Raw genomic sequence first — 11,997 nt, forward strand, 5'->3', positions numbered from 1 at the left:
GTTCCTTGATATTTTTAGGGATCCACGGTCTTATTTTAAATTTATTACTAAAAGGTTTAGTCGAGAAGAGTAGGGAGATATTTCTAGTCTTGTCCATCTTTAAAAAGTAGAAGGTCTGCAAATATTTGGAAGGACATATCTAGAAAAATAATTGGTACATAATGAAAAGAAAACTGATGGATGTATAATGAACAAGTTGATGAAAGAATAAAAGGATAAATCAGAGAAAAAGGCAATCGACACGTGTAAATTAACATAAAAGTGGACGAGTTAAAAAAACAAAAAACAAATTGATGAATGAAACTCATGTTTGAAATATGTTGCACCACTCAGGTTTTGCCACAGTTTGTTTTGTTGTAACACGTTTTATTCAAAGTTGTATCAAAAAGGGAAGGAATGGCTGGAACGGAACCGGACACAGAAAGATCCAGAGAAAACAACGCTTCAAAACAACGTGAACCAGAGTTAAGTTGTACAATACCAGACAAGTGGAAGCGGCACCGTTCGGAAAGATGGCGAACTGATCTCGAAGCAGGTGTTTTTACCGAAACCGTTGCGTGCTGCTGTCCAGGTCTACAAAGCTGAACCGACTAGAAACAGAGGTAGAAAAACGACATCAGGTGTTATATTCTATCACTGACAGACGCTGGGAACTAGTAAAGCTAATCACATGTATGCAAATTAGCAAAAAACAAAATCATCAAAGTACAAAAAAAAAAAACACTTAAACACACGACCCCGGATAGGTTTATTGTTTAGCTCCAGTGGATATTCATGGCTTTTGATGATGTAAGAACTTCGGTAATAATGGAAACCATTTCTACCCTCGTGGAATCGAGCTAGCAGTCCCGCTAACGTACAGTTTTGAACGTCAGTGTTTTTCGTTTGGCAGAAAAAAAAGAAATTTCTCCTTCGGATCAGTTCACCGCTTCACTAATTCGTACCCATATTTTACCACCACTAACAAACTACAGTAGAATCCTAAACGAGAACAGAAAAGTAGCAAGCATCATTTAAGACGTATTGTTCCGTCACTGAATGTATATTTACACAGCAGAATTTCTTTCTTGGTTGAAGTAGAAATCTTCTTTCTGCCAGCTGACCCTGCAGTGCGCAGCAACAACTTGGAAATGAGCAGCGCTGTGTTATTCTACCCTCCTTATCTTTAATACTACTGGATATCGGCTACCAAACTGTGTAGTGGAACACACAAAGGACTTCAGATCATCTGCTGCATATATACAAGTACAAAAGGTTTCCAGTCAGGGATCTGACAAATGGTTGCTAAGAAACGTCACATGGCTTCATTTTGTGCCTGAAAACACCTAAAAACAAAATAAAAAAAAAGACAGTCCAAAAGGACGATATGCTGAATGTGAGAAATAACCAGCAGCTGTTGTCACATTTACAGCTCAAGTTAGCAGTTTCCTTATACAGGATTCCTATTTGTTTTCTACTTCAAAACTCCAAACTTCTTACGTCTCAAATAAATGTTGGAGTACAAAATATTTCCCAATATTTGAGTTGTATTTTCGGTACCATTGTGACACTATACAATGCTGAAATTGGGGTCTGATTTGGCAGGGATATTTCATGCTTTTCCTGACATCTGGATACATTTAGATTAACTATATCTCAGAATCTTATCAAATTTGGACTAGATTATTGTATCCTAAATACAGATTCTTTAAGGAGTTGTTTGTGATCGTATGATACATTCACTGCCTTTTAAGATAATGAAATTTGAAATACTGTTTAGGAAACTTGCTTAATGGGCTTCACTTCTTCCATTTACAGTAAAGGTAAGAAGGAAATGCACAAATTTCACTATAAAAAAGCAGCCAAAGAAAAGCTTCTCCAGATGGAACATATTCTCCCAGACTACAGCAACAATATTTTCACAAGAGTCTCTGTTCAGTCAGCTTTTCTTGAAAGGAGGCTCAGAAATGTGACCGTACAATTTTTGATTGAACTGATTGATTTTTATTGAGTTTCTAATGCCCGATACTGGTAACCATTTGCTGGTTTTTCTGGTTCCAGATGCCTCCTCACCACATGAACCTCTGCGTGGCCAGGCTCAGCGGCCAGGAGAAGGTCTTGGCGATGAACAGGTAAATGGTGGCCATGTTCACGACCGTGTACAGCAGGAACTCGCCGCCGAGCCGTGAAAAAGACGGGAGCGGCATGTGGAGACGGTATATCAGGTACGGGACGATGAAGTACCTGAACTCCAGGAGCTCCTGGGGAACCGTGGCTAAGGCGAGACACGTCAGGTAGGCCAGGCTCATAAAGAAAGAGCGGGACTTTAAGGTCTCTAGGAAGTTCCACCCGGTGAAAATGTAAGCTGGGACGAGCAGAAAGCGGACCAGCTCGTGCCTCTGGTAGATGTTTTTCCAGATGTAGAAGGGGAAATGGCGGTTATCAGCCAGGAGGTACTTGTGGACGTAAGTGAACTTCCAAACCAGAACCAAGGAGATGATGGTGATCACGGAGTAGAACAAAGGATGCCTCTTCAGGGCGTGCCCGAAGCGGAGGGTTCGGTGGCGGCACAACGACACCGGGAGGGAGAAGAGGTAGGTGAAGGAGAAAAAGTAGAAGACCTGAGGGAAGTGGAAGCAGACTTGGTGGCTCGTCCTGTCACCCACCACTATCCCCTCGTTCAACAACACGAACACCAGGAAACCCACTCCCACCACGGCATAAGGCCAGGCCACCTTTATCACCGCCATCGCGGTTTCAGATGTGGTGAAGAACTCCAAGGAGAATGTAAGCACTTTCTTCACTCCCTGAGGCGACAGAGGCACCCGGACGGCGGGGGGCTTCTCGTCGCTCTTCTTCATGTACTCCTTCCTCCAGGCGTCGTCCATCTTGGCGGCCACCACTGTGCCGGCGCAAAACGCCACCCAGACGATGTTGGTCTGGCGGAAGAGCACGGCGCAGACGCCGAGCAGCGCCGAGGCCTTGTGGCAGCCGTACAGCGTCATGAGGTACGCGAAGAGGATGAAGAAGGTGGATCCGACATCCGTGTAGTAGAGGAAGGTAAAGAAGTAAAGCACGGGGAAGGTGGACAGAGCCAACGCGGAGAGGATTCGCCGTGACAGCAGCCGTGCCTGAAGAAGAGGTAACATGGCATTAGAGAAAAAATGGCAACCTTTTCTCCCTCTTACTGTCCCTCGTTGTGGTGAGGCAGCCTTACCTTGTCCCTTTGGTGCAGCTTGCTTATGAGCAGGTACAACAGGTAGATGTTCCCGCAGTTAAAGAGTAGGTTGGTGAAGCGCAGCATGGACGTGGAACACAACGTGCTACTCGACAGGTTGGCGAACCACGCCACCGGCTTAATGATACCCACTGAGACGAGGTAGAGGCCAGGGAGAGTGGTGATCATGGGGTCCCACTGACGACACCAGAGACGAACATCATCAGCATCATAGATCTCTCACTTCAATTAGCTTTCTTTTAAATCATCATTGTCCTAAACTTATATCGCCCCCTTGAGGGAGCCCCAGACAGTTAACGGCAAAATTATTTAACCAACTGCTTTGAAGCAGTTGGCTATGACTTATGAGTTTTAGGGCCGGACTAAGACAAAAAAAAAAGTTATATTACGAGAAAAAGTCTTACTAGAATTAAGTCATAATATTATTCGAATAAATGAGAGTAAGTTAAAAATATTACAAAGTAGAAACAATACTAGAATAAACTCATATTACCAGAATAAAGTCATAATAATGCGGGAATAGCTGTATGACAGTCATTATAAGTCGTAATAATAATAATACAAGAATAAGCTCATATTACCAGAACAATCAAAATAACATTATGAGAATAAAGTTACAATAACACAAGAAAAACATCACATGACAATAAGGTGGAAATAATACAAGAATAAACTGATAATATTGTCAGAATAATGTCACAAAATTTGAAGTCATTTTATGACGGGGGTGGGGGGGGAAGAAATTTGCTCGATTTTTATGTCATTTTTAATTAGTATTTTTGTGCTTTTGTACACATTAACCAGTATTTTCACCATCAAAATGTTCAGATCTCGTATATAATTAAACCATATATTCTAACTCTATGCTACTCCCAAATTCCATTGCCTGTGGTTCTAATCCCTGTTTGGACCAGCTGACTCTGAAGTATGAGAACATTTCAGAAAAAAAAAAAGTATATGAAACCCAATCTGAGCTGCTTTGGTGCTTCAAGACCTGGATAGATGGCAGTAATTGACCCGACCGTGAATTTTAGTATTTAGTGGGACAATTATCTAAAGCAAGGGACATCAACAAGTCCACTTCTGAATGGTTCAGAAGTAATAATAATAATAATTTATTAATTGATTATTTTGGAACATCCTAGTCGAAGGATGGACGCAAATCCAATGTGAATGGTGTAGTGTGACCTTTCACAGCCTGGCAATGCCTAAAAACACCACAGTGTGGTTGAATGAAAAACAATTCTGCAAATAAGAAAGGTCAAACACTGATTGCCAGCTATTGGAAATCCTTCAAGGCAGTTTTTGCAACCAACCAGTTATTATGCATAAGGGACAATGACTTAATGATGATGATTTGGACAGATGTTTTAACCTTAAGAATCTGTAATTTGTATTTCTTGGCACACATAAGTAAGTAAATAAGTAGATGTGACTAAATAGATTAAAAAATGTACTTGTGTGTGTGTGTGTGTGCAGCACAGATATAAACGGTGTTAAAAGCTATATAGCCAATCAAAACCACAACACCGCCTGGTTTAGAAGCCCTTAACTGTCACGATAACACGGTGTTCTCATGGACTTCCTTGGAAGTGTTTTGGGGGTGACGGTTTTAAACCGTTAAAGCGTATTTCACGCTGCTCTATCCCGCCCCCTGGTGGTCATCTTAGGAAACTAAGTCTTGCATCCTGCCCTGCCCTGGGAAGTCCTCCTTCAAAATATCTAGAGGGGGGCGTGGCAGCCAAATGTATTAAAACGGGGTTTTTTTTCCCGCATTCATGGCGAAAAATCTGAATTTACTCGTGAGCTCATGATATGAGGTTTAAAAAGACTTAGCACATGTGAGCTCTGCTCACAACCTCTGCTAATGCCTTTATTACTCTGCTACTGAGATTAAAGCCTCCACAAGCTGTCATGTCATTCTGGTCTAATAACAAAAACCCTGCTGTTGATTCTAACCTTAATCCGTTACATAGTGATGGACCCCTCCACAAACGGACGGTTACCTCTTTGAATTTTCCTCTGCAGTATCTCTGAGCCTGCGGGATGTGGAAGACCTCGTCCATGTAGGGATCCCGCAGTTCCCGCGTCACTTTGGAGAATAGCAGGCAGGACACCAAGAAGTTGATGCTGCACAGAGCTGTGAATACGTAGCCTTCGACTTTCTCCATGTTTTAATTCACTGTTTTACAACGACACACGACGAAACAGTCAATTTGGTCAAACACTAACTGTTAGACTTGTGTTTACCGCGCATAGCGACCACACCCTTGGATTAAAACCGATACGTTCCCCAAATTCAGAGAGAAAATGGCTGAAGATGACATAAAAAATAAAGAAAAACCGAGGAGTTTGGATTTCCAACAGCTGGATATCCGCCCTAGGATCGAGCTCGGGTGGAAACACTTTTACAACCAGTGGTTCCGATTGCCTTGCTCTTAGCTCAACGTCGACGCCACATTGTGAGTGGATAAAGCGTGACTTGACGTAAAATAAGAGCAGCATTGGTTCAATAGAAACTGACGTATAAAGTAATTATTCAAAGACTGACTAAAGTAAAAGTAAGATATCATTTGATCTGGCTATCTTGTAAAAAAAAAGAAAAAACTGCTATCCCTCAGATACAAAAATAAATCTGAAAATCCTGGAATTAAATATATATATTACGTGTCAAAAATACTTTTTGTTCTTGTATAATAAAACTTTATACACCACTGCAGTATCTCTATTTGAACAATGTAAGGTAATAGTAATATTTATATCCAGTCCGGCGGATTTGGTTACAAAAAATTCATATTCTTGTAAACATTTTAGACAAAATTAGGTAACAGGCTGTTTAAATAATATAAGTAACAAAATGGAATGCTGTGGCTGTGGTTTGGGATGCATTTTAAGCACACTGAATTTCTGTTGCTTCGATATTCATTTGAAAACTGAGCTCATTTTTATCGAAATTATTAAAAATTATCTCTACTTTATTTTTTTAAATTATTCCTGCGAAAGTTTTCGCCGGAATAAAGAAGTTGTTTCTTTTATTCATGTCGCCACTCATAATATGGTGGACGAGCTCACGAATCGTTACTACACGGCATTAAGTAAGTGGGGCCTCTACTACACTACTACACGTTTGTGGCACCAAACACTGAAATTACGCATCTATATAAAATATTAATACGTATTTTATGTTATATCATTTATTGTATGAGTTTACAAAATATGTATATGTAGTATATGTATTAGGTGTGTTCTGCTCACGATATTTTGTTCCGAGCTGTGTCACTGAATTATGGTTCCCCCTTCATGTGTCTAACGTGAAGAAGCGTAGTGCCTATTCGGTAGCAGATAAAATAAATTGTTCAATTCGTGCATACATATGAATTTTCAGCATGAAACTTACGCAAACGCTGGAGCTTTACCCCGACACCAGGGTGACGCAAGTTCTCTTTAAAAGCGTGAAAAACGCAGCAGAACTGAGACAGAAAGCGGTGGAGGGAAAAATAAATGGTGCCCTCATCAACCCGACAATGGTGAGCCACTTTTACATTATTGTTGCATTTTATTCTGTCAACATACTCAACTTATGCTATTTGAAAAAAATGTCAACTGCCTCGTCTTTGTTCATACTTATGGCTCTGGTAGTGTCTGGGATGTAAAATCCAACTTTGTGTGCATTTACAGCTGGTGGATCCTTTCCAAGTGCTGGTGGCTGCCAATAAAGCTTTTCATTTGCACTCCATTGGAAACATGAAGACCAGAAGTCTCAACTCGGAAATAATTTTCAGCTTGTCACCGACTAACAATGTGCGTACGTTTGAACTAAAATGTCCAACCACTGTACTTGAACTTGTTAAAATTTTGTCACGTCTCAACCCCATATTATCAATACAGTTCAATGGAAGTTGCACGTTGCCGTAAAAGTGGTCTGTGAAGCATCATTCGACTACACTATTTAGTTGTAATGCAACAAGAATCTGTTAGAAGGCAAAGCGGCGTCGTTTTTTCAGCCTTTGTTTAACGTCTTCATCGATGCAGATCTCGGAGGCCTTCAAAAGATTTGGGCTCTCCGACAGAGATGTCTCGGTCCTGGTGGTGGTTGTTCACGGCAAAGACGAGCTGCAGGCCGTGGAGGACGTCACGGCCATGGTGGACGGACAGCAGCTTCCACTGGACCAGGTTTCCTCGCTGTCAGACTTGGAAAAGATCAGAAAGGTAATGACTAATATATGCGGATCACGGCGCATTTTAGCAACGAGAAGCTCACCGACTGGATTTAGAGCACAAGTTGGAACATGTCTGTCAAATGAATCAAGTCTACAGCTGTCAATGCTTCACATATGCACTTTAAAGGTGCATAAGTAATATTTTTGGGTCTTTCAATGATGCCACAAATTGGATGTACAAGCTTGGATTTATCGCGCGTGATGCTGGCCTGCCCTATCCAGCCGAGATTTTCAGAGCAGCTCTTGCTTATTGTTTCAGGCGGAAAATGCTGCAGTATGTCCTGAAACGTATTTGCTCCTTTTTGTCTCCGTCACAGCTGTACAAAGTCACGCCTCAGGAGGAGACATGCGGCAGTCTGCTAGATGCCGTCGTGTGTAGAATGGCCATAAAAGACGTCATGTAGCACCTAAAGAGACAACAGCGACACGGGATTGAAAAATCTGCTCTTTTCTTCACAGAAATGTCTTTTAGGATTATTTTTATATTTTTCAATACCGTTTATGACTGCGTACTCTCCTGGGTTCAGTAAGTTATGTCACAGTTCACAAGTTTTTGTTGCGTTTTGTGTTCTGGAACCAGTTTGGGGGGGAATTTAAAAATGAAATCATTACAAATGATCCTGTTTCCAGTCTTTCTTTAGTCCTTTTGAACTGTTTTGAGATTTGAGGCCCGTGTTAAATTCGGTTGAAACCTTTCTAACGTCTCTTCAAGATGTTTTTTGTCCTTTCATGTTTATGTGAAAAGATGAAGTGTCTCTAAGTACATTTTGATGTTCATAATCATGTCTGGCTCAACATGACTTGCTTTAGATATACAAAAAGAAAAATTAATCTACCTTTAATTACTTCCGTCTGTCTATTTTAAATTTTTTTTCCACGGGTGCCATATTTAAAGGTTATAGCTGCCGAATCACGCACGCCAATATAGCCGGCTCTCTTACATTTCCAAAAGCCAAACAAAGTAAAGAATATCTAACAGTTTTTTTTTTTTCCAGAAGTCGTAGCTTTATTTTGAATCTTGCGTTTATTGACTTTGCATTCAGAAACAGAATTACTCCACAAAAGCTAAAAACTACTGTATTTACTGTATTACTGTATTACTGTATTTTGAACTTGCTTGAAGCCCAAATGTCTAGAAAAATCTCTTAATATTTTCCACATTCAGTGGCTTTCAAATGGTCTTTGACTGGTGATTTGTACTGATACTCAGTAAAAAGTCACTTCATAAACAATGTAATCAATTTAACCAAGCTAATTTTGTAAACAGCTACATCTGCTATAAATTTAATGGTGCTGGTTTTCAATGTTAGTTCCAAGATTTGTGTTAAAAGACAAAAAAAAAATCCAAAACATTTCCCTTTTGAATTGGGGAAAAAAATGTCAGAATTATTCAAAATCACGTCGGACCGTTTTAGTCCGGAAAGTTGGCCAGTTCGTCTTTTCCGACGTTCCCTCCGCTGAGGACGCACACGGCGGTCTTCCCCTCCAGGTCAGGTATCTTGTCGTTGACGAGCGCGGCGAAGGCGGCAGAACCCGACGGCTCGACCACCAGCCCGGCTCGGTAGAGGGCGGAGACGGCCGCCCTGATCTCGTCGTCGCTCACCAGGACGATCTGCTCCACGTAGAGCCGACACAGCTCAAAGGGCAGCCGGCCTGCGGAGCGGAGCAGCGCAGCGCCGCGGTTACGACATCGTATCGAGCATCGCCTGGCGACTGGCTCAAGGTTCTGATCTTTATCGAGTCCTCTAAATGATGTCTCTCTTTCTCCCCTGCCTGATTTGTTTTTCCTTTCCTCCTTAAGCCCTTTTCTACTTCAGTGTATCTGTCCATCAGTCCAATTTTCATTCACTCTTCAGTCTTGCTTTTTGTTCTTTCACTACTTTCCTCCTCCTTTCCCTTTTTGTTTCTTTCCTTCCACCCTTGTCTCCTACGTTTCATCCTTGTTCCTTCCTCCCTCTGCTGTATCAGTTGTTTTTGTTCCTTTCTTGTGTTTCTCTGTTTGTTCCTTATGTCATTTGCATTGTTCTCCTTCCTTTCTTCATTTCATAATTTATTTCTCCCTTCTACATGGCATTTCTCCTCTTCCGTTCATTGTTTCCTTCCTTCCTGTCATTTTCTGTTTTTTTCTCTTTCTTCCTTCCTTCTGTCTTTTTTTACTTCCTCATGTGTGAGTTCCTGCTTTTTTTGTCTTTTTTTAATTTCCCCGCTTGTCTCCTTCCTTCTCTCTTGGGTACATCCTCCTTTGCTTCCAGCCTTTTTTGTTTTTTATTTATCCACACACCCGACAATGAGGCTAAACAGTCTAAAAATCTGGAACAATTTAGAGTTTTACATGAGAACTATGTAAAACCAAATTTTATTTAGGAGCGTTGAACTAAAGTGGGACTGATTATATAAACCCGCGCTCCACTGATAAGAGGCTGCAAGGATAAAAAAACATGGATTTTATTTCAAGGAATCAAGTTAAATGGGGTCCAGTAAGAAAGAATGCACTACTTAGATTGACTAGAAAACAACATCTCTTTAAAATGCCAGAAGTTTTTGGGTGTAAAATGACTAAACTTGATGAGTCTGTGTGATGTGAATACCTTTGGAAAGGGAAACGTTTTCACAACCCAGTTGCTACATGCTAACAGAGGAGGACTAACCTGCAGAAGGAGGTGCAAGGCCAGAGGCGATGCTGTGTGTATCCATCCACACCGGCTTCTTCTCAATGAAGCTTTGGTACATCGTACAGGCTGGTGGCAAACAGACACACACACACAGATACTCGGTATAATCCGATGATCTGTTTCTGCACTTGGGCGACTGTTTCCAAGTTTCACTTCACCTCCTTCTGGTTCCACACCATAGATCCTGGTTGTGTCGCACCCTGAGAGCTTGACGGCAGCAGCCACCCCGGCGAGCAGGCCGCCCCCACCGCAGCAGACCACCACCACGTCCGGGTCCGGCACCGCCTCCAGCACCTCCAGGCCCAGGCTGCGCATGCACAGGTTCTCATTTCAGAAATGAGAATGTTGAAAACCACGTGTCCGTTTCCTTCCGTCTCGCCTGTTTTTGCTACTCGGTGAAATTTTCTTGCTAAATTTAAATACATGTAGAGGGTGAGGGGGGGAAAAAAAAAAAGTCAAGGTTTTGTTTAAGTTGGGAGAACCTGGCGTGTCCGGCTATTAGATCCAGGTCGTCGTAGGAGTGCAGAAAGGTCATGTTGTCCTTCTGAACGCACCGGTTCACCGCACTCATCAGAGAGGGCCCGGGAACTCGCTCTACTTCCACCCCAAAAGTCTAAGGAATAAATTCAGAAATAGATCCCTTTACAACCTTTATATTAGGTATGATGAAACATTTCATTTACCGTTTTTCCAGTCTGACCTGGATAAGGGTGGCCCTGGACTCCGGGGCCGTTTCTGGCATCACCACCTTCCCCTTGAAGCCGTAGTGTTTCGAGGCGTAGGCGAAGGACTTCCCATAGTTCCCTGCTGACATGGTCACAAAATGCCCGCCGCTCGGTCTTCTGGAGAGTTGATTGGCCACTCCTCTGATTTTAAAGGACCCTGTCAATCAGAAACGACAAATATCAAGTGGGTGGGGGGGTTTGGGAGCAGATCAGACATGTGGGATCGAGAGAGTGCAGCTCCCCCACTGACCGGTTTTCTGCATGTTTTCCAGCTTGATGTGGACGTTGCAGCTGACGCTCAATGGCAGCGTGGTCTGGCACCAGGGGATCATAGGGGTGTTGATGACACCCAGGGGGCTGTTCCTCACCGTCTCCCTGGCTTCTCTCAGCAGATCCAGGGTGACGGCGCCCGTAGACACGTCACTCATCTGCAGAACCAACAAAAACAGGTGCAACGTACTCTAAAAAAATTTAACCTGGTATTATTTCACCTTACCCATTGTTTTTCCCTTTAAATGGCGAAGTAGAAATAATTTGAAGGAATGGAAAATGTATGATATCTACGTGTCTTGAAAAAGTATTCAATGTATTAATTGTATTGCTGCTCTCCCATAAAGGCTTTCAGCAAATCGTATGTTTTTATCTGTCATTGTGCTGCACTTGAAATTATCTCACATTTTATGACAGATATGTTGATGTTTTTAGTATTTTCATTTCTGTGTTAGTAATTAGTTATATATTATATTTAGTTTTTCCATTTATTTTTTTTTATTTCCTCACTAATTTATTCTAAGCAAATTATTTTATTTGTCTATTTTTTATTTACTTTGACCATTTCCAGCGTGGGAGGTACTTAGTGTTATTCTTGTTTGCACGTAAAGTGCAAAGAAACCCTGGTTGACTGACATATTATAAACTTATGGTTTGTTATTAGTTGCAAAAAAATGTTGCAAATATAAAAAACTTCTTGTTCTGGATACTTTCAAACAATGAATACAAGACAGAAATCGAAAAACACCTAAAATAAGCAAATGCTTTGCACAGTAAGTTCGGCATACTTTACACTTACCTTATTGCTAATATTAGTTGCTATTTCGTTCTGTAAACGATATGTCTCGATGTACGGACTTTGGACGGTGTTTTTTTCCCCGGTCCTTGTCCCT

General features: G+C 41.6%; 3 protein-coding genes across 6 annotated transcripts; 1 reads left to right on the top strand and 2 right to left on the bottom strand.

The window, feature by feature from the left end:
• Positions 1-335: 335 nt before the first annotated feature.
• alg10 (ALG10 alpha-1,2-mannosyltransferase) lies at positions 336-5,696 on the bottom strand. Its single transcript, XM_044108303.1, has 3 exons — positions 5,224-5,696; positions 3,197-3,394; positions 336-3,110 (listed from the first exon to the last, which is right to left on the bottom strand). The coding sequence occupies exons 1-3, from the start codon at positions 5,386-5,388 to the stop codon at positions 2,049-2,051; spliced, it is 1,425 nt and encodes a 474-aa protein (XP_043964238.1). The 5' UTR covers positions 5,389-5,696; the 3' UTR covers positions 336-2,048.
• Positions 5,697-6,484: 788 nt separating this feature from the next.
• Positions 6,485-8,055, top strand: tprkb (Tp53rk binding protein). Its single transcript, XM_044108347.1, has 4 exons — positions 6,485-6,744; positions 6,896-7,018; positions 7,250-7,426; positions 7,755-8,055. Exons 1-4 carry the CDS (start codon positions 6,604-6,606, stop codon positions 7,839-7,841), a joined length of 528 nt encoding a protein of 175 aa, XP_043964282.1. The 5' UTR covers positions 6,485-6,603; the 3' UTR covers positions 7,842-8,055.
• A 152-nt stretch (positions 8,056-8,207) lies between these two features.
• srr (serine racemase) lies at positions 8,208-11,978 on the bottom strand. 4 transcript variants are annotated; one of them, XM_044108344.1, is made up of 7 exons: positions 11,904-11,978; positions 11,085-11,262; positions 10,810-10,991; positions 10,592-10,722; positions 10,268-10,416; positions 10,086-10,175; positions 8,208-9,090 (listed from the first exon to the last, which is right to left on the bottom strand). In XM_044108344.1, exons 2-7 carry the CDS (start codon positions 11,260-11,262, stop codon positions 8,849-8,851), a joined length of 972 nt encoding a protein of 323 aa, XP_043964279.1. In that variant the 5' UTR covers positions 11,904-11,978; the 3' UTR covers positions 8,208-8,848. The 4 variants fall into 4 exon arrangements, with proteins under 4 accessions (XP_043964279.1, XP_043964281.1, XP_043964280.1 ...); XM_044108346.1 differs by lacking the exon at positions 8,208-9,090 and adding an exon at positions 9,766-9,857; XM_044108345.1 differs by lacking the exon at positions 8,208-9,090 and adding an exon at positions 9,786-9,857 and having other exon boundaries at positions 10,086-10,416.
• Between the last annotated feature and the right edge of the window lie 19 nt (positions 11,979-11,997).

This window comes from Gambusia affinis, linkage group LG23, assembly GCF_019740435.1.
Source record: "Gambusia affinis linkage group LG23, SWU_Gaff_1.0, whole genome shotgun sequence".
In the NCBI taxonomy this organism is placed as follows: Eukaryota; Metazoa; Chordata; class Actinopteri; order Cyprinodontiformes; family Poeciliidae; genus Gambusia; species Gambusia affinis.